The 27,804-nt window shown below is 43.0% G+C and overlaps 1 protein-coding gene across 4 annotated transcripts in view; it reads right to left on the bottom strand.

The window, feature by feature from the left end:
- The window catches only part of LOC136863020 (basic helix-loop-helix transcription factor scleraxis), a 157,697-nt gene extending 130,122 nt beyond the window's left edge, over positions 1–27,575 (bottom strand). For all 4 annotated transcript variants that reach the window (XM_067139328.2, XM_067139329.2, XM_067139326.2 and 1 more), the window contains exon 1: positions 27,339–27,575. In XM_067139328.2, coding sequence (XP_066995429.1) covers positions 27,339–27,475 — 137 coding nt within the window. In that variant the 5' untranslated portion in view covers positions 27,476–27,575. The remainder of the gene's footprint in view (positions 1–27,338) is intronic.
- Between the last annotated feature and the right edge of the window lie 229 nt (positions 27,576–27,804).

Here is a 27,804-nt window from a genome sequence, read left to right on the forward strand (position 1 = left end):
TTCCTTCCTGCTCTTAGCCTTTTCCTATCTTATCGTTGCCATACGACCTATCTGTGCCGATCCGACGTAAAGCAGATTGTAAGAAAAAACTGCCTTCTATAAATCCTCACATATACGCTCCCCTTTTTCATTAAATATTCTCCTGGAACTTGTTCTTTCTAGAACATTTTCTCGATATGAAACACATTTCCATTTCACGATAAAGGAATCAGGTAGTCTCAGCTTTTTTTTTTCTAGTTGCTTTACGTCGCACCGACACAGATAGGTCTTATGGCGACGATGGGACAGGGAAGGGCTGGGAGTGGGAAGGAAGCGGCCGTGGTGGCCTTAATTAAGGCACAGCCCCAGCATTTGCCTGGTGTGAAAATGGGAAACCACGGAGAACCATCTTCAGGGCTGCCGACAGTGGGGTTCGAACCTACTATCTCCCGAATACTGCATACTGGCCGCACTTAAGCGACTGCAGCTCAGCTTTTTAGAAAACAGAAACTTTTGTATTCAACCATTAACCATTGGTTCTTTTATATGAACTATCTCTATTCATTTAATTTAAGCACATATGAGCCATTGGTTTCACTCTGTCTTCACTTTTCTCAGAATGTACTCCATTATGGTTGTTTCCTTTCTGATTTAATGCTGCCCAATTAAATGATTATGCTACTGACATAGTGAAGTAACTGCCAGAAGAGCGCCGTCGATGTATCGTCAGCGGGAAATGGGAGCCACTGGTGTCTAAAAGTTTCAGAGAGAGAAGGTATGTATCCGATTATTTCTTTCCACGGCTATATTCTACCTGACCGGCGGAGTACTGGAATTGGTTGACGATACAGCCGGTTAACAACTGATGCCCGTTTCAGATGATTTGCTGGCACGGTACGGAGCCCCAGCACTCTGCGTCTCATAACTACTGATAGTAGTTGAAGGGACGTCTAACACCAATCTTCTTTCCGAGTAGGATTGTGCCTATTTGTCCCATTACACAGGGTCTGCTTGGACGTCTACAACACAATATTCTTGTTTAAACACTGCTCAGCTTCCTAGTTGAATTTTGCGTCACGACCTTTGGTTCCGAGATCACAGAGTTCAATTCCTGGGGATTTCAGCCGCGTCTGGTTCATTCTTCTGTCTTCGGGATGGGTGCTCGTGTTTGTCTCAATATCCACTTCTACACACACACACACACACACACACACACACACACACACACACACACACACACACACACACACACACACACACACACATTGCAAATCATCAACCGTCCATCACAAAAACCACGCACTAGTGAGTACATCCCTCCACATGGCGTTGGCGTCAGGAAGGACTCTCGGCCGTAAAAGAGATCCAAGTCCACGTGTGCCACACAGTTCGCATCTGCGCCCCCAACGGTGTTTAGGAAAAACTGTCGAAGAAGAACAAACTTTTTGTTCGATCACTATTACTTCACCACACACTCCAGAAGCACGCATAGACTGACCCAGTCCCATCAATCAACTCCCTGATGAAGACAGAACCAAATACAGCACTTTGCTACATGAAGGCACAGAGCGGGGGTTAGGCTCTAGCAGAATCAAATCCTGATATAGCCGGTTGAGAATAAAGAAGGCTTGAACGTATAAAACATCCATTGCAGGAGATTTACTGGCTCTGGGGCCACTATCTACGAATTCGCGAGAGATTGTTTCGAATGCTCAAAATTAGCCAGCTTCATTTCTCTTGCACGTATGGTCCGATTGAATTGGGCTCCAAAGCCCAACTTTGCAGCAGGTCACATGTATTTAAATGTAAGGACCTGCCAATGGATTTTAACGGCACGTTAAAGAACCCAGTTAGGAATACATTTCGGCACCCAGAAGACCATTCACAATTGAAGGGGCGTTCAACATTTAAAAGTTTAAAGAAAAACAAGCCAAGAAAATAGCAGGATGGATTTTCCCCTTGGTATATAGTCAGTTCCTGCTCAATTCCGTGTGTATTAACACAAGTTAGAATATACACTTCACAGTCTGGGGTTTTGTGATCGTATCAATATACAGTAAGGTACCTATTCTATTCGTACGGGCTGTTTGCTTTAGTACCTCAACGCACTGCCAGAAAATAATAAACTGAAAATGATTTTATTCACTGAACATATATTCAAAAAAGCCTTCAGAAAACATATATCTACTATATATGTTCGCAACCATGTTAACAGAACATACAACTTCTAATAAAGAAAAGCGCGCACATAATCATGTATCTTTCCTATTCGTACAAACAAACTGAACACTTGAAATAAACAAAAAATAAAGGGTTCCTGAAATTTGTTAGTATCTAGTGGAATGTCCCCTAGCAGTTTTTAACTTCTTGACATCGTCGCCGCATTTCAGAGCTGATTTTCTGCCATTCCTGAAGAATCACGCTTTTAAGTTCCTTCGTACACACACGTTCCCTACGGATATTCCTCTCTAACGTAGCCCAAAGATCTTCGATAGGATTTTAATCCGGAGACTTGGGAGGTGTTCGTAGCTGGTTAGGAATATTCCAGATCAACCATGTCATATTAATGTCAGCAGTGTGTTTTGGGTCATTATCATGCTGGAACATATAAACAGGTGGAAACCCCATTTTTTTCGGTACTCTGCTCAACGTTTGCCCTAGGATTGCATTATAGCCCTCCTTGTTCATTATTCCGTCAATAAAATATATGCTACGCACACATCTGGCTAACATACAGTCCCAAAACATTACAGACCCACCACCGTATTTTACAGTTGGGAGCGTATTTGTCAAATAATTGTCCGTACCAATTTTTCTCCATATTCTGTGGATGCCATCTGACCCGAATAGGTTCATTTTTGTCTCACCATACCAAATAACGTCACTCCAGATTGATTTCTCTTTATACACATGCTCCTTAGCGAATGTCACTCTAAGCCGTCTGTTTTTTTCAACTTACGAATGGCCATTTTCCATGGAATTCTTCCCTAGTACCCATGTCGATACAGGATCCGACGGATGGTGGAGTTGCTGATCTTCTTTCCAGGTCGTTCCTCCGTGAGTTGCATCAGTACTGGTGCACTTAATTTGGAATCTGACTTTAGCAGCCGAAAAGAAAATGTTCTTTCCTTTCAGTTAAACACTTTCTCCTGGGTTTCCTTGGAGTGTTCTTAATATTGTAGTGTCTATTTACATTTATCAACCACATATTGCACCTTAGAATGTATTCTATTGACCAGCTCTCCAATTTTTCGTAATGAAAATCCTTGAAGTGGCAGTTGATATACATAGTGTTCTTAAGTTCCGTACTTAACTCTGCACTCCTACCCATGTCCACCACAGATACATTAGGAAGGAGACTAACACACTTGACTAGTCGTATGCCGTCACTGAGACTTTTCCGTGCAACGCAAGTAAACTGTGCGCTTCATCCTGTCCATGTGTACGAATACAACTGGTACACCCGTTTGTCGATGCCGGCATATTCATATAAAATCTTCGTGCCTGTATGTAGATAAGTATGGTTTTGACTAACGAATTACCATTGACAAATCATGTTTTTACCCGTAATGTGCGATTTATTTCAATTTTTCAATCGTTCCTGCCAACGGCCGTAGTCGTGTTGAAACACCGGATCCCGTGAGATCTCCGAAGTTAAGCAACATTGAGCGTGGTCAGGAGTTGGATGGGTTGCCACGCGCTGTTGGCGGGGGGTAAGGGAATGGAGGAGCGGAAAAGAACTGGCCACCCTACCGTACGTAAACTCCGGCTCAGGAAGACCTCTGCGGAGGTTCGGACCTGCCTTCGGGCAGAATAACCCTTACCTATCAATCGTTACTGTGAATATACGAGACTCGATAAGAAATTGAAGCCTGTACGAATAACAATGACACATACTGTACATCTACACACGACAGTACAAACCACCAAACACACGCATTAGTGATTACATCCCTCCACATATGGCTGAAGTCAGGAAGGCCAACCGGTCATAAAACAGGGCCAGATCCACACAAAGTTCTGAATGCAATAAAATGAGAGATAAAATCCCGGAAGCAACAGAAGAATAGACACTACACACATACACACGCAGTTTCTCATTCAAGTTCATACAGTATACAAATACCCGGTGCTGATGGCAACAATGGCCATAGTCCTATCTTAGCAGCCGAGAATTGCTGCAATCAATTTTCAACATTCATTTAAGAGTACACACGCGTCCATACGGAGTCCAACACATCTTCCTGTTGAACTAATGCCTTGATCGTTGTTGATATTATTACGAACCTGGTGTAACCTTATCTTGTGTGTAGATTGAAGTGGAAACTGAGGTGGTGGGTGTGATTTGGGGCTACATTAGGGTAACTACATTGGAACTTGGAAACACGTTCTCGGCTTAACGCCCCTTTGCCTTGTGCGAAATGTTGAAAATCCTGGGAGAAAGCCACAATCAGCGTTCAGATTCGAATTTCGCATATCTGAAAAGCACTGCTTCCCACTCTTGTCAATGCATTCGAAAGTTCTTCTACGATTAGAACATAATTTTGGGTAAGTCTTCCAGGTAACTAATACGAAATATAGTTTAAGAAAAGAAGAATTCAGAATAAATATTTAGGCCTATTTCTCGTTGCGCAATTAGCGAGCAAGTTGGCTGTACTCTTCAAGTTGCGTAATTGTTGGCTGGCATTCCGGAGATGGTGAGTTCGAACCCAACTATCGGCAACCCTGAAGATGGTTTTCCGAGGTTTTCATTTTCCACATCAGGGAAATACTGAGGCTGTGCCTTAGGTAAGGCCACAGTTGCTTCCTTCACAGTCCTAGACTTTTCCTATTCTATCGTCCCAAAATAAGACCTGTGAGAGCTGTCGGGACGTTAAACCCCTAGAAAAAATGCAGGTTTCTGGCGACGATGAAGTAGGAAAGGGCTAGGACTTGGAAGGTAGACGCCTTAGTCTTAATTAACACTTAATCATAGACGTACCCTGGGTGTGACTATGGCAGAAAAACAACTCTTTTCCTAATTTATCCCTCTCAAGCACCACTCGTTTATTGCGGCCGTGATAATAAGCAGTTTCGCTTTATAGCGGTCCGAGTGACCGCGCGTCCATGGAGGCAATAAACAATAGAGCAGAGGCGATCACGCTGGCCATTCCGTCCCGCTGCCACCTGATGGAATGGAATCGAATCGAACCGAACAGAATTTGTTTATAACACGTGTTTAGCCTAAATGGGAGATAGAGATGGCGATCGCCACGAGTCGAATCGAATCGAACCGAACCGAACAGGATTCTCTGCCAAGAATATTTTTCGACTAGCGGAGCGGAATCGAACAGAATTATCAAGATTCGCGCAAATTCGTAGACGGTCGGGTCGAGATATTTCGGACGACCATTTGGCGGCAAATGTGCATCAGCTTCAGCTGGAAAGTCAGCTGTTTCTTTGATACGGTCGAGAACGTTCTGTTTTGTGATAGTTTATTTAACTTATTAATACTAGACACGGAAACGCTTATCAGTTTAGTTCAAACATATAATTTCCTCTACTATATGACCCACGAGCATTACTGCATGAACGTAAAAAATAATGCCTGGGAGGAAATAAGCAAGGCTATGAAAAACCAAACTTATTAGAATATTCAATTTTGTGGTAGGTTACTGTAGTCTATATACAATTTATTTCATAATTTTCATCACAAAGTCATGTTATGTTGGAGTCCGCATTCAGTATATCAGTACGATAATTGACATCACATCCCAAATGGGATGTATCTTTTAAATGTTCATTATATTTACAGTGAACGATTTGGTAAGTGGCATTCCCTAGGTTTCAAACTGTCGCATATGTGTTCCTACTGTATACGAAATTGCTCTGCTGTGGACAATAAATATACTTCACGGTCTTTAATTAATGTTACAGAGAGTTGGCCGAAAGATAATAGGCAACTTGGTGTCTTTGGAGTGTACAGTCCGGGAAAGGGTAGTGCTGACACGGATTCAGAATTATTTGATAAGATAATCAGCTATGTGGGAAACGACATGGAAAGGAATGTGATTGTAGCGGGAAATCTTAATTTACTAAATGTCAATTGGGAAGGAAATGCGAACGACAGGAATCATGACCAACAAATGGCAAATAAGCTAATATGGGAAGGACAGCTGATTCAGAAAGTGACGGAACCAACTAGAGGGAAAAATATCCTGGACGTGATGCTGATAAAACCAGATAAACTCTATAGAGAAACCGAAGTAATAGATGGTATTAGTGATCACGAAGGTTTTTTTGTCGTAGTTAAAAATAAATGTGATAGAAAGGAAGGTTCTAAAAGTAGGACTATTCACCATATGGCTGATAAAGCAGGTATGAGGCAGTTTTTACAAAGTAATTATGATCGGTGGAAAACGGTAAATAAGAATGTAAACAGACTCTGGGATGGGTTTAAAGCAATTGTTGAGGAATGTGAAAACAGGTTTGTACCTTTAAAGGCTGCCTGCTGTCATTTCTTGATGGATACAGTACTTTTGCATCCATCTCTTGGCACAGGCCAGAGTAAAGTGTAGCTTCCACCGAAGTCCCAGTCTCATCCATGGCTGTGACAATATGGAAGTTGCTGGGGTATGGGTAGTGCCGAGTAATGACATTCAGAGCACGACTAGTGCATCTGAGTGTTATGAAAGGTGCTGCTCATAGGGTCAGTCGTGCTGCAATAGTACTTTCTGACCCAGTGAGGAAAGCAATGGCAAACTACCTCACTCCTCATCTTGCCTAGTATGCCTCATTTTGGTGCTGCCGTTGGTTTTTGGGGTTTTCTTATAACCGCATAACCTTTGGTGGTGCTATTTGAGGATCCAACCAGCCTCTGGGCTGATGACCTAACAGACAGACAGACCTTTAAAGGTGGTAAGGAATGATAAAGACCCATCTTATTATAATAGAGAAACAAAGAGACTAAGAAGGACGTGCAGACTGGAAAGAAATAGAGTTAGACATGGCTGTGGAAGTGAGGAGAAATTGAAGGAACTTACTAGGAAATTGAATCTAGCAAAGAAGGCAGCTAAGGATAACATGATGGCAAGCATAATTGGCAGTCATACAAATTTTAGTGAAAAATGGAAGGGTATGTATAGGTATTTTAAGGCAGAAACAGGTTCCAAAAAGGACATTCCAGGAATAATTAAGGAACAAGGAGAGTGTGTATGTGAGGATCTTCAAAAGGCAGAAGTATTCACTCAGCAGTATGTAAAGATTGTTGGTTACAAGGAAAATGTCCAGATAAAGGAGGTGACTAATATGCTAAAGAATTATTAAAATTCACATATGATAACAATGAAATTTACAATAAGATACAAAAGTTGAAAACTAGAAAAGCGGCTGGAATTTATAAGATTTCTGGGAATATACTAAAGACAATGGGTTGGGATATAGTACCATATCTGAAGTACTTATTTGATTATTGTTTGGTTGAAGGAGCTATACCAAATGAATGGAGAGTTGCTACAGTAGCCCCTGTGTGTAAAGGAAAGGGTGGTAGACATAAAGCTGAAAAATACAGGCCAGTAAGTTTGACATGCGTTGCATGTAAGCTTTGGGAAGGCATTCTTTCTGATTATATTAGACATGTTTGCGAAATTAATAACTGGTTCGACTGAAGGCAGTTCGGGTTTAGGAAAGGTTATTCCATTGAAGCTCAACTTGCAGGATTCCAGCAAGATATAGCAGATATTTTGGATTCTGTAGGTCAAATGGACTGTATCGCGATTGACCTGTCTAAAGCATTTGATAGGGTGGATCATGGGAGACTACTGACAAAAATGAGTGCAATTGGACTAGACAAAATAGTGACTGAATGGGTGGCTTTATTTCTAGAAAATAGATCTCAGAGAATTAGAGTAGGCGAAGCTTTATCTGACCCTCTAATAATTAAGACGGGAATTCCTCAAGGCAGTATCATTGGACCTTTATGTTTTCTTATATATAAAAATGATATGAGTAAAGGAGTGGAATCAGAGGTAAGGCTTTTTGTGGATGATGTTATTCTCTATAGAGTAATAAATAAGTTACAAGATTGTGAGCAACTGCAAAATGACCTCGATAATGTGAGATGGAGAGCAAGCAATGGTATGTTGATAAACGGGGTTAAAAGTCAGGTTGTGAGTTTCACAAATAGGAAAAGTCCTCTGAGTTTTAATTACTGCAGTTCCTTTTGGGGATCATTGTAAGTATCTGGGTGTTAATAAGAGGAAAGATCTTCATTGGGGTAATCACATAAATGGGATTGTAAATTAAGGATACAGATCTCTGCACATGGTTATGAGGGTATTTAGGGGCTGTAGTAAGGAGGTAAAGGAGAGGGCTTATAAGTCTCTGGTAAGACCCCAACTAGAGTATGGTTCCAGTGTATGGGACCCTCACCAGGATTACTTGATTCAAGAACTGGAAAAAATCCAAAGAAAAGCAGCTCGATTTGTTCTAGGTGATTTCCGACAAAAGAGTAGCGTTACAAAAATGTTGCAAAGTTTGGGCTGGGAAGAACTGGGATAAAGAAGACGAGCTGATCGACTAAGTGGTATGTTCCGAGCTGTCAGCGGAGAAATGGCGTGGAATGACATTAGTAGACGAATAAGTTTGAGTGGCACCTTTAAAAGTAGGAAAGATCACAATATGAAGATAAAGTTGGAATACAAGGGGACAAATTGGGGCCAATATTCATTTATAGGAAGGGGAGTTAGGGATTAGAATAACCAAGGGAGATGTTCAATAAATTTCCAATGTCATTGAAATCTTTTAAGAAAAGGCTAGGAAAACAACAGATAGGGAATCTGCCACCTGGGCGACTGCCCTAAACGCAGATCAGTATTGATTGATTGATTGATTGATTGGTTAGGGTCGCGTAGGTGTGAGTTTTCATTCGGGAGATAGTGGGTTCGAAACCCACTGTCGGCAGCCCTGAAGATGGTTTTCCGTCGTTTCCTCATTTTCACACCAGGCAAATGCTCGGTCTGTACCTTAATTAAAGGCGACGGTCCTAGCCCTTTCTTATCCCTTCGTCGCCATAAGACCTATCTGTGTAGGTTCGACGTAAAGCAAATTTAAAAGAAAGTTGCCACGGGACGCAATTTATTGCATTAAAGTAGTTTTAAAAATGATCACGAACTCCTATTGCATCTGAGGTAGCATTTTCTCCTGTAAAATTGAACGTTGTGTTAAATTCTACTATCTGAAATAGTTGTTGAAATTGCAATACAGGAATTCTGAAGTAGGCCTGCCGTCCAGACTTAGCTTCATCGCGCAATAAACATTCAAATAAGTTTGAATACTCTCCGTTTGGCTGTCTTGTTAATTTCATGCACCCAGAAACTTCTCTGATCTCTCGTAATTTTCTGCCTCCTCACACCTTCTATCACATCGTCCATTGCAAGCCTGAAGTTTCCCGTGGAATCCCGTTCGATTCTGTTCCGCTAGATGTGAGCGGTCGAGTGGAAATTTCGGCTGTTCGGTTCGATTCGATTCCACTAGGTGGGAGCGAGTCTTAAGGCGGCTACACACGTTACTGTATAACTGCGCGATTTAACTGCACCAACCGAACTGCGGAGATTTATCTCACGTGTGGATGGTAAATCGCTGCAGTTATTTCTGCTTGCACAGTTCATCGGAGCAAGTTCATTTTTCTAACCAATAAAACTGTGTCGATTGCGTTTGCACAGTTTTATCGCAACATGTGGACCGTGGCGACTGCCGAAGTGCCGATTGCTAAGTTCAAGTGAGTCACTTGCTAATTATCTAATAAGATAGTGCGCGCTACTGCAAGTTATCACAAAATGTCTCAGGAAGACCAAAGCGGATATCGTGAGCATTTAGAAGCTTTTATTGAATGCTATAGAAATGAATTTTGTCTCTGGCAGACGAAGTCTAAAGATTATCACAATCGGAACAGAAAAGACGCCGCCTACAGTAAGTTGATTGAAAAATATAAATTAATTGACTGGAGAGCTAACAGAGACGTAGTTGTAAGAAGATTAATAACCTTAGGAATTCTTACAAAAAGGAGTTAAAGTTAAACAATTTTAAATAACGGGGTCAGGCACTGACGAGATATACACTCCGCGTTTGTGGTACTTTCATCTATTGGACTTCTTCTATGAACAACACATACTACATGTAGCGCTAAGAATAATTTTCTCGTAAAATCAACGTTAAGGCGGCTACACACGTTATAACTGTGCGAAACCGATAACTGGAATGTATTATCTGCAGCTGTCTTGGAGTCTTTTCCCCGAAATATAAGATGCTTTAAGAAAATTCTGTAATATCCTGTAAATTTCCATATGACAGTTGTATTTCCAATGTTACGCCTCCACATCGTTGCAGTTAAATCGCACAGTAATACCGTAACGTGTGTAGCCACCTTGAGCGTATGCTATTCAACCAGAGCGACGTGTGACTCGTTGTGGCCGTGCCGTGAAGGTTGGGCGAACTTCTCTCGATCACTGCGGTGATACCCGTAATTTGAAAGGGAGATAGAAAGTGAAAGAAAGAGGGCAGAAAATCACGTCATTTTCAATTTACGTTGTAAGGAATAAGTCATTTACGTTCATTGCAGTTTATGTATGGTGACCGGATACAAGAACGAGTTTATAATGTAAGTAATGAAAAACATTTCTAATATAATACCACCGGGCGAGTTGGCCGTGCGGTGAGGGGCGCGCCGCTGTGATCTCGCATCCGGGAGATAGTGGGTTCAAACCCCACTGTCGGCAGCCCTGAAGATGGTTTTCCGTGGTTTCCCATTTTCACACCAGGATAATGCTGGGGCTGTACCGTAATTAAGGCCACGGTCGCTTCCTTCTCACTCCTAGGCCTTTTCCATCCCATCGTCGCCATAAGACCTATCTGTGTCGGTGCGACGTAAAGCAAATTGTAATAATACAAGTAGTAATAATAATAATGGCGTATGGCCTCCAGAGAGACCTGGTGTGTAGTAAGTCTTTCAGTTAACGCCCATGGGCGATATGCGCGTCTATGAGATGGGACCCTGTCTAGGATGAAAGTTAATGTTGAAGACTGCACGATCATCCAATCCCCAAGCCAAAGAAATTAACCAATCAACGTTATATAAGCCACGATCCGGCGGGGAATCGAACCCAGGGACCCCCTGACCAAAGGCCAGAAAGATAACCAGTTAGTCACAGAGCCGGATATTTTTTATAATTTAAATACAGATGGTTTAAAAATTTGCTTTCATTTCCTCTATTAATATTTTATCCTCCTGAATAACATTGACACTAACCAGTTACTGTGACCTGGCGTCCATGTTAGTGATAATCTGTGTTAAGGGTTAAGGTACAATCACCGCATCCACTTGGTGTGAAAATGGGAAACCGGGAAAACCATATTCAGTGCTGCTGATGGCGAGGTTCGAACCAACAATCTCCCAAATCAAAGTACACAATTACACGACGTGTATCGTGTAGCCAACTCCCTCGGTTTCCAATAAATCAATGAAGTAATCGCAGCGGATGGAAGTGTTTCGTCTTTTTTCTCTTTCTTCTTCTTCTCCACCTTTCTGGCCTATTTCCCTACTTTGCGGTCCGTACCTGATGTGAATTTGGTCCACTTTTGCGGTCGGATGCTCTCCCTGTCGCTAAACCGATTTGGAGAGATGTATTCACTATTTTTGTTTCAGTTTGCTTTACGTCGCACCGACACAGATAGGTCTTACGGCGACGATGGGGTAGGAAATGGCTAGGAGTGGGTAGGAAGCGACCGTGGCCTTAATTCAAGTACAGCTCCAGCATTTGCCTGGTGTGAAGATGGGAAACCAAGGAAAACCATCTTCAGGGCCGCGACAGTGGGGTTCGAACCCACTATCTCCCGGATGCAAGCTCATAGCTGCTCGCCCCCAACCGCACGGCCAACTCTCCCGGTATTGGTGTTTTTATAGCGGTTGGTAATGTGGTGTGTTGTGTTGTATGTAGATGAGGAGGAATTAACCATTATCAATTAAAATCTTCGGCCCTCTGAACCGAAGGTCAATACGCCGACCATTTAGGCAAGGAAAATCGCCCTCATTGTCTAATTCGAATCTGGACGTTGGCTCACTGCCCCAAGCGGTAGTACGGCAATATGACCAGTTCCTTTCAGCTCCTTCTCTAGCCAACAGCACGTAGGCTACCCATCGATACCTCGAAATCTGCAGGCCTTTGGACTGAGCCGTTTGGTAGGTAATGTAATGTGAAACCTATCTGTGCAGATTAAAGCGTCCAGCTGCAAAGCTGTTCCGGGTACCTTACCCGAGTTCACTGTCGGGTATGAAGGATTTCGGAAATCACGACAGGTATACATTTTCAGGAAAACTTTATGCATTTGGTCGTTTACTTGTCGATAATTATAAATGTACCGGGAGGTACACCTCAACGCCGCGCATTCAAAATCAGCGCCTAAATGAATTCCTCTATTGGTCAAACAATGAAACTGAAACTACACCAACTTGGAACTTTAATCAGCAAATGTCACCACTAAAATATTGAGTAATTTTGTTATTGTGAAGTTTCCTAAACTGACTGAATTTCTCCTAGTTTTGTTAGCTATACATCAAGAAGTTTGGACATTTCTCAACAGATGACAGTACCAAAAAACTATGATCATGCACCCTGGTGGAAAGTGAAAGAACTTATCATTTAAAGAAGTTTTATATTTCTAGGTTTATGTAACTGATTGATGTTCATTTATTTTTGGGTTGGCAATATTTCCTCTTCCTTTCCGCCAGTTTTGAATCTGGCCAATGAAAAATTTCTGTAATCAATTTTCAACCTATCACAGGCTTCTTGTTCGATTTTGAGTGTTACTTTTGAACTCAACCAATAAAATTGAGAGGGTGTGGCTAGTTTAGTCTTGAATGATCTCGAACCTTCCCTGAGGGTTTATAAACTGCGGCTTTTCACGTTTATTGGTCAATTGATCGTCATCTATCTGAGTGTGTGGGTGTTAAGCAGGAGGCGGGCGGCCTCTTTCGTCGGCAGCTGAACATCTATAAGGTAATGGCCACATAAACTACATCTTTCTTGTTGTAGCTACCTCCGCAGATTATTCCAAGGGGAAGGTCTGAATCTTTAACCATGTAACCTACGTTTCTAAAATGTAACTCTCTTCCGGCTAATGTAAAAATTTCATAAAATCTTTGACTGTAAGTCGGGGATAGAAAGTGAATTGCCCTCTCGAGCTCCCCTTCATCTTGGTTTGAGGTGACTACGTTTCGTAACTTTTTCTTCTGTAAGGTGTTAAAAGCAATTTCTATACGAGTCACCTCAGTAGTTTGGGAATAACCCCTGTTTCATCGGCCTAGAGCCCTTTAGGTTTTTAAGTGTTCATTATCTTGGAGCGCTGTGTGCCTCCATTCACCTTGGGTTTGGGCCAGTTATCTAACCTGTTCTTTTTTATGAAGGCCCAGTAGGTTGGGTATTAAATACCCCTGTAAAAATAAGTTCCATTTGTAAATGGTGGTTTGAGAGACCTAAGATTGATGTAATGTTGCCTTGAGTAGGCAGTGAGGAACCGAGAGCCTGTTAGCTCTTTTTCAAGTTTTGTAATTGTAAAGAGTGCCTCTGGAAGGCTAGATAGTGTAATTTTAGGAGCAAGTGCTCTTTGAATGAGGAGATTTCTGCCCTTGACTAAATTTGTTCTCATTTTTGAATTGTAAATTTAAGCTGGGAGCTCAGGAGTTGTAAAGCGAGGGGCTTGAAGCCCAGGATCTGCAAAGTTCACTAGTCTTGTATTTTCCTTGACTTGCTTCAAGATTGTCATTGTACCTGATGTTTCATTGCTATGAAAAATTGTTAAGTTTGAAGTGCTAAAAATACACTGACTGACAGAGCAAATGCAACACCAAGAAGGAGTGGTCAGAACTTTATGCCAATTGCAGGGTAGACTGACGTCACTGAGGTATGCTCATGATGTGAAATGCGCCGCTGTGCTGCGCACGTAGCGAACGATAAATGGGACACGGCGTTGGCGAATGGCCCACTTCGTACCGTGATTTCTCAGCCGACAGTCATTGTAGAACGTGTTGTCGTGTGCCACAGGACACGTGTATAGCTAAGAATGCCAGGCCGCCGTCAACGGAGGCATTTCCAGCAGACAGACGACTTTACGAGGGGTATGGTGATCGGGCTGAGAAGGGCAGGTTGGTCGCTTCGTCAAATCGCAGCCGATACCCATAGGGATGTGTCCACGGTGCAGCGCCTGTGGCGAAGATGGTTGGCGCAGGGACATGTGGCACGTGCGAGGGGTCCAGGCGCAGTCCGAGTGACATCAGCACGCGAGGATCGGCGCATCCGCCGCCAAGCGGTGGCAGCCCCGCACGCCACGTCAACCGTCATTCTTCAGCATGTGCAAGACACCCTGGCTGTTCCAATATCGACCAGAACAATTTCCCATCGATTGGTTGAAGGAGGCCTGCACTCCCGGCGTCCGCTCAGAAGACTACCATTGACTCCACAGCATAGACGTGCACGCCTGGCATGGTGCCGGGCTAGAGCGACTTGGATGAGAGAATGGTGGAACGTCGTGTTCTCCGATGAGTCACGCTTCTGTTCTGTCAGTGATAGTCACCGCAGACGAGTGTGGCGTCGGCGTGGAGAAAGGTCAAATCCGGCAGTAACTGTGGAGCGCCCTACCGCTAGACAATGCGGCATCATGGTTTGGGGCGCTATTGCGTATGATTCCACGTCACCTCTAGTGCGTATTCAAGGCACGTTAAATGCCCACCGCTACGTGCAGCATGTGTTGCGGCCGGTGGCACTCCCGTACCTTCAGGGGCTGCCCAATGCTCTGTTTCAGCAGGATAATGCCCGCCCACACACTGCTCGCATCTCCCAACAGGCTCTACGAGGTGTACAGATGCTTCCGTGGCCAGCGTACTCTCCGGATCTCTCACCAGTCGAACACGTGTGGGATCTCATTGGACGCCGTTTGCAAACTCTGCCCCAGCCTCGTACGGACGACCAACTGTGGCAAATGGTTGACAGAGAATGGAGAACCATCCCTCAGGACACCATCCGCACTCTTATTGACTCTGTACCTCGACGTGTTTCTGCGTGCATCGCCGCTCGCGGTGGTCCTACATCCGACTGAGTCGATGCCGTGCGCATTGTGTAACCTGCATATCGGTTTGAAATAAACATCAATTATTCGTCCGTGCCGTCTCTGTTTTTTCCCCAACTTTCATCCCTTTCGAACCACTCCTTCTTGGTGTTGCATTTGCTCTGTCAGTAAGTGTATAACCTTCAGTTTAAGTTGTAAATTAATTTTGATATTGTAGATAGACCCGTTCACCCCGGCACCTTCTTTAACCTCTTTCTGCTCCACGGGTAACCCCCCGTAACAATGAATAATATATTTTTGTAACGATAAAATTATTAAACAGCCAAATGACATTGAAAATTCAATACAAGTTCATGCAAATACAAGTATTTTTTCATTATATTACCTTTGAATTGTAATACATATGAAAGAATATTGTCGCCATAAGACCTATCTGTGTCAGTGCGACGTAAAGCAAATAACAACAACAAAGACTATGACCGATGTGGAAAGAAACGATGAGTGGGACTCGATCCAGCGATTAAGGAGTTTGAACACTAACCATTCGACCACCGCCATCTCGTGCTCAGCATCACAACGCACCTATATATAATAGACGCGAAATCTTCTCTTGCGATTTTCTGGAGAACGCGTAACTAGTACGCCTTACTACTTGTACATTATGTTGTCCTAATGGACTACTGAAAGTGTATACAAAGTTTGAAGATAATCCGTGATCCGAACGTCGTGGCCTCCCCTTTTTGGTGCGAATTTCAATTATTCGTTTTTAGCCCTTCCAATTGAACAAGCAAACTTTAAATTACGCACAAGATAATTGAGCGAACTCATCAGGACGTAAGAACAAGAGTCTCAGTCTGATCACAACTAATGTCAGTCTTGACAAGAGTACCTTCGGTTAATGAGGCATTTTATCGAGCCCCGTTTGACCGCCCTGCTTCTCATTCAACCTTGTCCATTGCTTAATGTATTCCCCATAACCCAGCCAGTCCCGTGGTTTTGGGGTAGCGTGCCTGCCTGTTACCCAGAGGCCCTGTGTTCGATTCCCGGCCATGTCAGAGATTTTTACCTGGATCCGCGATCTAGTTCGAGATCCAGTCAGCCCACAACTGAGGAACTGACGGCGAGATAGCGGCCCCCGTCTTGAAAGCCAAAAATAACGGCCGAGAGGATTCGTCGTACCGACCACACGATACCCCGAAATCTGCAGGCCTTTGGCCTGAGCCGTTTGGTTGGCCACGACCCTTCGGGGTTGTTGTGGCTTTTGTTATTTTAACTACCGTCGCATACTTTATGGTCGCTTACTTCAGAGTTGTCAAAAGCTGCCACTGGTGGCTTTCGCTCTCGTTTTGCCACGAGCGTGTTCACATAACTCTTCGCGCCCCGAGCTCGGAGGTCGGTCCTCTCGTCACACCAATTGTATATTAGGATACGAACATGCCGGGTGGATTACTCCTCACTCAGTGCTCATAGCAGTGCTCTACACTCATCATTCAAAGGCGCACATACCGAGTGGATTACTCCTCACCCAGTGCTCATAGCAGTGCTCTTCACTCATCATTCAAAGGCGCACATACCGAGTGGATTACTCCTCACTCAGTGCTCATAGCAGTGCTCTTCACTCATCATTCAAAGGCGCACATACCGAGTGGATTACTCCTCACTCAGTGCTCATAGCAGTGCCCTTCACTCATCATTCAAAGGCGCACATACCGAGTGGATTACTCCTCACTCAGCGCTCATAGCAGTGCCCTTCACTCATCATTCAAAGGCGCACATACCGGGTGGATTACTCCTCACCCAGCGCTCATTGCAGTGCCCTTCACTCATCATTCAAAGGTGCACATACCGGGTGGATTACTCCTCACCCAGCGCTCATTGCAGTGCCCTTCACTCATCATTCAAAGGCGCACATACCGGGTGGATTACTCCTCACCCAGCGCTCATTGCAGTGCCCTTCACTCATCATTCAAAGGTGCACATACCGAGTGGATTACTCCTCACCCAGCGCTCATTGCAGCGCCCTTCACTCATCATTCAAAGGCGCACATACCGGGTGGATTACTCCTCACCCAGCGCTCATTGCAGTGCCCTTCACTCATCATTCAAAGGTGCACATACCGAGTGGATTACTCCTCACTCAGTGCTCATAGCAGTGCTCTTCACTCATCATTCAAAGGCGCACATACCGAGTGGATTACTCCTCACTCAGTGCTCATAGCAGTGCTCTTCACTCATCATTCAAAGGCGCACATACCGAGTGGATTACTCCTCACTCAGTGCTCATAGCAGTGCCCTTCACTCATCATTCAAAGGTGCACATACCGAGTGGATTACTCCTCACTCAGTGCTCATAGCAGTGCTCTTCACTCATCATTCAAAGGCGCACATACCGAGTGGATTACTCCTCACTCAGTGCTCATAGCAGTGCTCTTCACTCATCATTCAAAGGCGCACATACCGAGTGGATTACTCCTCACTCAGTGCTCATAGCAGTGCCCTTCACTCATCATTCAAAGGTGCACATACCGAGTGGATTACTCCTCACCCAGCGCTCATTGCAGTGCCCTTCACTCATCATTCAAAGGCGCACATACCGAGTGGATTACTCCTCACTCAGCGCTCATTGCAGTGCCCTTCACTCATCATTCAAAGGCGCACATACCGAGTGGATTACTCCTCACCCAGCGCTCATTGCAGTGCCCTTCACTCATCATTCAAAGGCGCACATACCGAGTGGATTACTCCTCACCCAGCGCTCATTGCAGTGCCCTTCACTCATCATTCAAAGGCGCACATACCGGGTGGATTACTCCTCACCCAGCGCTCATTGCAGTGCCCTTCACTCATCATTCAAAGGCGCACATACCGAGTGGATTACTCCTCACTCAGTGCTCATAGCAGTGCTCTTCACTCATCATTCAAAGGCGCACATACCGAGTGGATTACTCCTCACTCAGTGCTCATAGCAGTGCTCTTCACTCATCATTCAAAGGCGCACATACCGAGTGGATTACTCCTCACTCAGTGCTCATAGCAGTGCCCTTCACTCATCATTCAAAGGTGCACATACCGAGTGGATTACTCCTCACACAGCGCTCATTGCAGTGCCCTTCACTCATTATTCAAAGGCGCACATACCGGGTGGATTACTCCTCACCCAGCGCTCATTGCAGTGCCCTTCACTCATCATTCAAAGGTGCACATACCGAGTGGATTACTCCTCACCCAGCGCTCATTGCAGTGCCCTTCACTCATCATTCAAAGGCACACATACCGGGTGGATTACTCCTCACCCAGCGCTCATTGCAGTGCCCTTCACTCATCATTCAAAGGCGCACATACCGAGTGGATTACTCCTCACTCAGTGCTCATTGCAGTGCCCTTCACTCATCATTCAAAGGCGCACATACCGAGTGGATTACTCCTCACTCAGTGCTCATAGCAGTGCTCTTCACTCATCATTCAAAGGCGCACATACCGAGTGGATTACTCCTCACCCAGCGCTCATTGCAGTGCCCTTCACTCATCATTCAAAGGCGCACATACCGAGTGGATTACTCCTCACTCAGCGCTCATTGCAGTGCCCTTCACTCATCATTCAAAGGCGCACATACCGAGTGGATTACTCCTCACCCAGCGCTCATTGCAGTGCCCTTCACTCATCATTCAAAGGCGCACATACCGAGTGGATTACTCCTCACCCAGCGCTCATTGCAGTGCCCTTCACTCATCATTCAAAGGCGCACATACCGGGTGGATTACTCCTCACCCAGCGCTCATTGCAGTGCCCTTCACTCATCATTCAAAGGCGCACATACCGAGTGGATTACTCCTCACTCAGTGCTCATTGCAGTGCCCTTCACTGATCATTCAAAGGCGCACATACCGGGTGGATTACTCCTCACCCAGCGCTCATTGCAGTGCCCTTCACTCATCATTCAAAGGCGCACATACCGAGTGGATTACTCCTCACTCAGCGCTCATTGCAGTGCCCTTCACTCATCATTCAAAGGCGCACATACCGAGTGGATTACTCCTCACCCAGCGCTCATTGCAGTGCCCTTCACTCATCATTCAAAGGCGCACATACCGGGTGGATTACTCCTCATTCAGTGCTCATAGCAGTGCTCTTCACTCATCATTCAAAGGCGCACATACCGGGCGGGAGACCCTCGCTCTTTCTTCATTAACGAGGAAACGTTTTCCATCCAATTATGATTGTGCAGCATTCACGAGAAGATCGCGTTGTGTTCTTTAAATGTAATTTCGTTTTATGCAAATGTTCGTACTCATATGCATACATAATGGTTAGGTATAATAGCAGAAGTGATGATGAACTTACGATAGCAAGCAAACTGTACTCTATTTCAAGTTCTGACAGAAGGTACAGCGCACATCAAATTAATAAGAGGAGGCAGAGATCGGGTGAATTCCCACCATTTGCACCAAGAAGTGAAGAAAGACCCCACAGAAATTCCACGACTTTTGAAGAATGTCAATGCAGACATTTCAATGTCCGACTCCTTGGCTGAATGGTCAACGCTGAGACTTTCGGTGCAGAGGATTCCGCGTTCAATTCCCGGCCGGGTCGGAAATTTTAATGGCAACATTAATAATCCTTCTGGCTCGGGGACTGGTTGTTTATGTTTGTTCCAACACTCTCCTCTTCATATTCAGACAACACACCACACCACACTGCCACCGAAACACGCAATAGTAATTACATCTCTCCACATAGGGTTGACATCAGGAAAACAGGGTCAATCCACATGTGCAACACGGTTTGCATCCGCACCCCCACAAGGTGTGGCAAAAATCGGTAGTAGAAGAAGAATGCAGACATTATTATTATTATTATTATTATTATTATTATTATTATTATTATTATTATTATTATTATTATTATTATTATTATTATTATTATTATTATAGAAATTATGTCACCGGGCGAGTTGGCCGTGCGGTGAGGGGCGCGCAGCTGTGGTCTCGCATCCGGGAGATAGTGGGTTCGAATCCCACTGTCGGCAGCCCTGAAGATGGTTTTCCGCGGTTTCCCACTTCTCCTCCAGACAAATGCCGGGATGGTACCTAACTTAAGGCTACGGCCGCTTCCTTCCCTCTTCCTTGCCTGTCCCATCCAATCTTCCCATCCCTCCACAAGGCCCCTGTTCAGCATAGCAGGCGAGGCAGCCTGGGCGAGGTTCTGGTCATTCTCCCCAGTTGTATCCTCCGACCCAAATCTCAAGCTCCCGGACACTGCCCTTGAGGCGTAGAGGTGGGATCCCTCGCTGAGTCCGAGGGGAAAACCGACCCTGGAGGGTAAGCAGATTAATAAGATAAAGTAGAAGAAGAAGATGACAGAACCTTACCTGCCAAAGTTCTAAGCTAAAATATTTCACATGGGAGGTTTTGTCCCGTCAGAGACGATTTGCTAAAAGCAACTGAAGGCAATATGAAACCACGGAAGTACATGTCAGCCATACTTGCATTAAAGAAGAACTGGTCATTCCAATAACGTAAGCAGTAGTAATATATTATTCTCCATTTCAATAAAGCAATCCGTACTTCATCAAAGATTAAATTTCAAGAGTATAAATATATTCTTAAACAACAAGCCTACTAATTTAATATTGATATTTTACCTTCAGTGAACGCAGTCCGATAATATTATGAGTACGGTAGGGCTCGATTGTTTCCTAAAAATAGCCCAAATAAGCAAGTTAATATGACCTCAAAAGTGGCGAAATATGACCTCAAAAGTGACGAAATATGACAAAATATGACCCGAAAATGAATAATCTAAATATGGTCATTTAAAAATAAGTTATCAATCGAAATGGCAATTCCTTTGATACATATATATATTGCTAGTTCTTTTACGTCGCACCGACACAGATAGGTCTTACGGCGACGATGGGACAGGAAAGGGCTAGGAGTGGGAAGGAAGCGGCCGTGGCCTTAATTACGGTACAGCCCCAGCATTTGCCTGGTGTGAAAATGGGAAACCACGGAAAACCATTTTCAGGGCTGATACATATTTGTTAACTAAATTCTTTATTCTTACTTTCATATTAATTTTTCTGAGTCGCCATAAAACCTATCTGTGTCGGTGCGACGTAAAGCCACTAGGAAAGATATATGTCTGAGTATACATGTTTAGCTGTTATTCACAGTGTGTTGTCCTTCATTCACTTATCAAACATTTGTGAATACATACCTATAAAGTTCTAAGTTCGCTAAGATTATCAGATCACACAATATTTTAAAACTCAAAACATGTTTGCACCCTACATTGGTGGTTTGAAATATGAGGAAACTAGAAATAAATCTAATTTTAAATATTTTGGAACGTTTAAGTCCAGATTTCATTAATATTACTCAAATGCGTTAACGTTTAATTTGAGCACCACGAAATGAATAAAGTAGATATCTTTCAATACATTATGGTAGGGCGGCAGGGCACATAGTGCAAACTCTCATAACCTTTTTCATCCTTCTTCTCCGCGGGTGGAATTGAGTGTATGACAAGATTCATATTCACATTGTATAAAGTCTTCCCTGAATGAACTAATGGTGATACAGAACAGTGCAATAAGGAATATATTTAACTTACCATTATACACCCCAGTAAAAGACCTATACACTCAGACCAAAATTCCATCTCTCAGCATAATTACAGAGCTTAATTCTGTCTTACTAATGTATAAAATAAAAAGAAACATAATATTTCACAACACTACTTTAATAACCAATTCAGACAACCACAGGTATCAAACTAGACATGCAGATGATTTGGCCGTGTATCACATCCACTCTTCAAAATATGGGAAGAACAGTTGTAAATTCTCAGCAATTCAAGCATACAACAAACTTCCTGCTGACGTAAAAATTGCCCCTACTTTAATAACTTTCAAACGAATGGCAAAGGAAAATCTATGGAATAGATACTTCATAGGTGAAATATAAATATGTAATGTTTAAAACAAACACTCGCCCCGCTTTGTCAATCCTGTTGCATTGTTACTCACTTGTAGTACTAAGTAACTGAAGTATCTTAGTATAATTAAGGAACTATAGAATGGTATTTTATTTATTTTTTACACTTTCTGTATTGATGTCTCTATTTTTACTGTTTAAGTCACCTGATTATATCATTGTAAGTATTCAGAGTTTGTAGATCCGCTATTGAATATATTATTCATTGTACAATTCCTCTGTATGAGCCTTTGGCTCGTTGGAATTAATTATTGAAATAAATATATATCTATAAAGCACAAGGCGCGAAAACCCTCCGATTACCACTTCACACATTATTCTAAGGAGAGAAGCTTCTTTCTACGACACAAGACGTTATTGGTGCATATTTAAATGTTAAATCACTGCTGTTGAGTATGCACTGTCTTGAAATCTACTGGCAAAGAACATCATTTATGTTGCACACACAGCGAAAAGTGTCATTTCGATTAAGCACGTTTTAAAGTTTCCGTTTTACACTGTCGCAAACTATTCCATGTGATTGATGCAAATACAGTAGTGTATTTGATTGATATACAGAAAGTTCAACACTTCTCGCAATTTCAATACGTGCATGAATTTCTAAGCTAGCAGGTTCTAAACGAGGAATTGCACTCGATATAATTCCAAAGTTAGACTTAATATTTGCCAGACTTTCTCACAAACTGTTGGAAAACAATTCCTGCGCAATCTTGATAGGAGAGGCAGAGAATTCCACTTGTATTAACTGCAGACGTGATACAGAGAGACAGTTTTGTGAATACTGGTTCGTATTTGGTAAGTTGAAGGTAATTTTGCACAGCTACAGCTGTCGTCAAACTGCCGAAATATGACGTTTCTACGAAAATAGCTCAAAATATGACCTTATAACAAAAAATAGCCAAAATATGCATTTATATGACAAATGAAAATCGCTTAATTGTGACTATTATCACCTGATTTGCACCAAAATCCAATCATGCAAAAACATAGAGACAAAGAAAAAATATGACTTTTCCTAAACATCAGAGCCCTAATTATGAGTAGGCGGCCTTGGCCTTGAGCCTACCGAACACAGAACAGCGCTCAAGAAGCACATCGCTCCAAAATCAAACCGATTTCATTCTTGTGTGAGGAGCGGAGAGAAGAGGGATGAGTGAAGTGCCGGCATGAACGCCACTATTGAAATATATGGGTTTGTTTTGCATCTCTCAGCTTCCTGTGTGAAGAGAAAGGAGTGATGAGCGCTGAGTGAGGAGTAATCCACTCGGCATGTTCGTACCCAAGACGGCCGCGAGTGGAGGTTGACACTGAATAATTGCCGCGCGTTTCAGATTCACGCACTACAGAGAGTATAATTTGCTTTTTATTCGATAAAATGAAAACCTACAACCTGTTTTCCAATCATTGACCGGGTCAGGGATGAAATGAATGAAGAGCCATCTTGCCTCAAGGATAGGAATTGTGCCGGCTGCCGAGGCCTGTCGCACTCCTCTGAGGCAATGATTAATGACTGACAGATGAAATGAAATTGTACTGGAGAGTGTTGCTGGAATGAAAGATGACAGGGAAAACCGGAGTACCCGGAGAAGAGCCTGTCCCTCCTCCGCTTTGCCCACCACAAATCTCACATGGAGTGACCGGAATTTGAACCACGCGGAACCCAGTGGTGAGAGGCCGACGCGCTGCCGCCTGAGCCACGGTGGCTCCTTTTATTCGAAAAAATACCAATTATTATTTATTTATTTATTTATTTGCTAGTTGCTTTATGTCGCACCGACACAGATAGGTCTTATGGCGACGATGGGACAGGAGAGGGCTAGGAGTGGGAAGGAAGCGGCCGTGGCCTTAATTAAGGTACAGCCCCAGCATTTGCCTGGTGTGAAAATGGGAAACCACGGAAAACCATCTTCAGGGCTGCCGATAGTGGTGTTCGAACCTACTATCTCCCGAATACTGGATACTGGCCGCACTTAAGCGACTGCAGCTATCGAGCTCGGTAATTATTATTTAAATACGGCATATGCTTAAGTAACCTATATCAGATACCATATGTTATCCTATTATTGTATTTATTGAACTGCGTAAAATAATTGGGAAGAGAGTAAAGTTTTACATTCGGACATAGCCACGCCATAAACCGTAGCTGCTGCACTACTTTACTTACGTCTCCACGTGCTAAACCTACCGTCGTTACGTCATCTGCCCGGAACTCCTGCGTTCTGGTGGCATCCGAGATTGCTGTAACTGACTTACTACTCATGTTTTTTTGTTTTTCTGTCTTTTTACAGGTTGCTTTACATCGCACCGACACATATAGATCTTATGGCGACGATGGGACGGGAAAGGGCTAGGAGTGGCAAGGAAACGGCCTTGGCCTTAATTAAAGTACAGCCCCAGCGTTTGCCTCTTGTGAACATGGGAAACCATGGTAAACCATGTTCAGAGCTGCCGACAGGGTTTCTCCCGAATACTGGATACTGGCCGCACTGCAGTTATCGAGCTCGGTGCTTACTATGTACATTTTGTGTGTAGGTACACTGAGATAAACTCGAAAATTGTGTTAGTTTTAATGTCATTGCTTTTTACGTCCCACTAACTTGTTTTGACGGTTTTCAGGTACGCCGACGTGTCGGAATTTAGTCCCGCATGAGTTATTTTACGTGCCAGTAAATCTACTGACACGAGGCTGACGTATTTCAGCACCTTCAAATACCACCGGACTGAGCCAGGATCGAACCTGCCAAGTTGGGGTCAGCGCTTCAACCGTCTGAGCCACTCAGCCCGGCCCGCACCAGTTTTGTAGTGAATGTTATGTTAGGACAGGCGCGACAAGAGCACGCTGTACATATATTAAATATTGCTTTAAGTCTTGCTAAAATAAGGATAAAACTGCGTGAAAAGGTTTTATCTCATGTGTGTTATATGAGTCTTTAGCAGATTAAAAATGGCGATTAAGAATATATTCCATCATACCGAGGAAGCAAACTACATTACACCACACTACCAAACCACCAAATAAACATGTAATAGTGAATATGTGTTGTATGTTGGGTATTCAGCCCGAAGGCTGGTTTGATCCTCTGCAGCTCCGCCAACAGCTGTCATAAATAGCCTAGGCGTCACTGAAGAGGCGTACTAGGGAAATGAGGAGTGAGGTAGTTTCCAGTTGCTTTCCTCACCGAGCCAGCCGTTGCTATTATATATCAGTCTGTCAAGCCCACTGAAATGCATGCACCAACCGACCTTATGAGCGATATTTTCACACCATTCATAGCAGGGACTGGCTGCATAAGGAATGGTATTACTAGCATCACTCATACCTCAGTCACTTTCATATTGTCAAAGCCAAGGATGAGACTGAGACAGGTCAATGAATGTAACAAATTGTATATAGCCCATACCAGAAGACATGGTGCACTGTAAACACTACATCTCGCCAGCAAAGGCATATAGTGAATATATCCCTCCACATGGGATTGGCGTCAGGACGGGCATCCGGTCGTAGAAAAGGGCCAACTCCACTGCAAGTGCTGACCGGAATAAATTGGGCAAAATGCCAAGAACAAGAAGTACCGGAGAGGTAAGAAAAGGAAATGTTGTCATCATATCATGAATCCAGTTTTCCTCGTGGGAGATTAAGTTGGCTGCCACGTAAGTCACAACCATTACCGGTACATCAACTGCAATAATTCTTCTGTACAAGTATTAAGCAGACGTGGACGTCAAAAATAATTGCCAACATTTTCATACCTCAATGCCATCTCTAATTGTGTAGACGTTGAGAACTCTCCTTGAATAAGAATAAATAGTTTATACACATACATTATATATCTCCCATTTATACTGATGTAGCTTATGTTAAGTCCACTACAGATCAAAGAATATTGTCATACATTTTCTTATAGTTTTAGTATAAAATTGATATTTTTCAAACTAAGGTATCCTTATTTCTGTCTCTAAAAGTATTCCTAATAAAGTAATATAACTTTTTAGGAAGGTAGATATCGGTATTGTTCTACTCTCTAATACCAAAATTAAATTATTGAGATGAAAATAACACTATTTGCGAAATATCTGCAATAATATAAGGTTATACATTTTTTAAATATAATTTTCTATTGTTTATTATTCTATATCAATAAAAGAGTAGGCAAATGTGATAGTATAAACTGTGAATACTGCTTCATGAAATATTTACTAAACAGTGTGGACCTAAACATGGTTCTGGATTTTTAATGTATTAAAATTAGGTTTACATTTCCTAATACAAAGAATGCACTATTCACTGTAGTAGACAAATGATAATTAATATAAAGACTGTAAGTAAACATATACAATAACTGTACCAAATTCTGTGAATACCAAGTGAATATTTGTTTTTAAATCCACTTGAAAGTAATTAAGTACTGAATAGATGCCTACCTCCATGTTCCCTAAAAAGAGATTTAACAATAACGTGTCCACTTTAGGATCCCAGAAACCCCGTTCTTAATAATCTTGTTCCGGTGTCCCAATGAAGTCTAACTGGGACCCACAATGTCCCGCATTTTAACGGGTAATTTTTAAATTCCGGCCCTCTCCAGGCCTTGTCCAGTTTCGTACACTTTTACAACCTTAAATCAGGGAACTTTGGACAGTAATAACGATACTCGAGTGTTGTTGTCCTTCTGCTTGAGTCTGCCGGACTCAAATGCTCCTACTGAAAAGATGTTCTCACAGATGAACAGTGTGTGCACCAAAGAGAAAAATATATTTCGAGTAAAGACGTCAAGTCAATTTTGTTATTGAAATTTTACAAGGATCTTATTATCAAAGGTTGTTTTAAATTACATATCTTGATGTCAAACTCTTGACAGCTATACGGTACACTCTTCCGAAATATGTGCAAGTCTTTCAACCTCGAAATCAACTAAGATAGCTGACTGGCCCATGGATAGCTGCCCAACATAGGGTTTACCTCACAAATGTACAGAATCACAAGTAAGTGTACGTATTTTTTTTTTTTTAATTCTCAGCTATTGTTGAAAATAAATGCCAAAAATTAACGACATTAATTTTCATTCCGAAAAATTGACCTACATCAATCTAAGGACTGTATCTAATGGTACTAATAAGCCTAGCCAATTCAAGATACCTTTAAATCCCAAATATTATAATGTACGGTAAGCCAACTTTATTTGGTAATAAAACACTTCGAAAATCTGGGATCTCTAGTCCACGAGCCTGGCAGGTGGATCCCCAGATGTCACATGTTGCACTCGACTCACCTGTGTGTCCTGTCTCTCTCCCTCGCGTTCGCCTGGTTCCTGTGCTTGGCGGGACTTGACGGACACGGCTCTGTACTTTCAATTGATTGATACGGCGTATGTCGCTTGTCCTTGGCGTCTTGGATTCCAGCATCCATCACTGATTTCAGCTGCACACACTAAACACTCACACTGAGACTCACTTCCTCCTGCATGACCACACCACACCAGGGCTAGCCCCTCCCCATTCATTTGTCAACGCCACTCAGTGTCTCCCCAGCTGCAAGCAACTGCAGACCACCCGCTCCATTACGTCATGTGGGATGGAAACAGCCTGTTGCAAAGATACCCGCGGCGAGCGCGGCGAAACAACCTCACTTACAAAGTAAGAATCTCAGATTTCCAAAATGAACATTTCGCTGCATGTACGCAAAATATTTAATAATCTAAGTAGTACGATACATGGCGCGTTATATTTAAACGTATG

Source organism: Anabrus simplex, chromosome 2 (assembly GCF_040414725.1).
Source record: "Anabrus simplex isolate iqAnaSimp1 chromosome 2, ASM4041472v1, whole genome shotgun sequence".
NCBI lineage: Eukaryota > Metazoa > Arthropoda > Insecta > Orthoptera > Tettigoniidae > Anabrus > Anabrus simplex.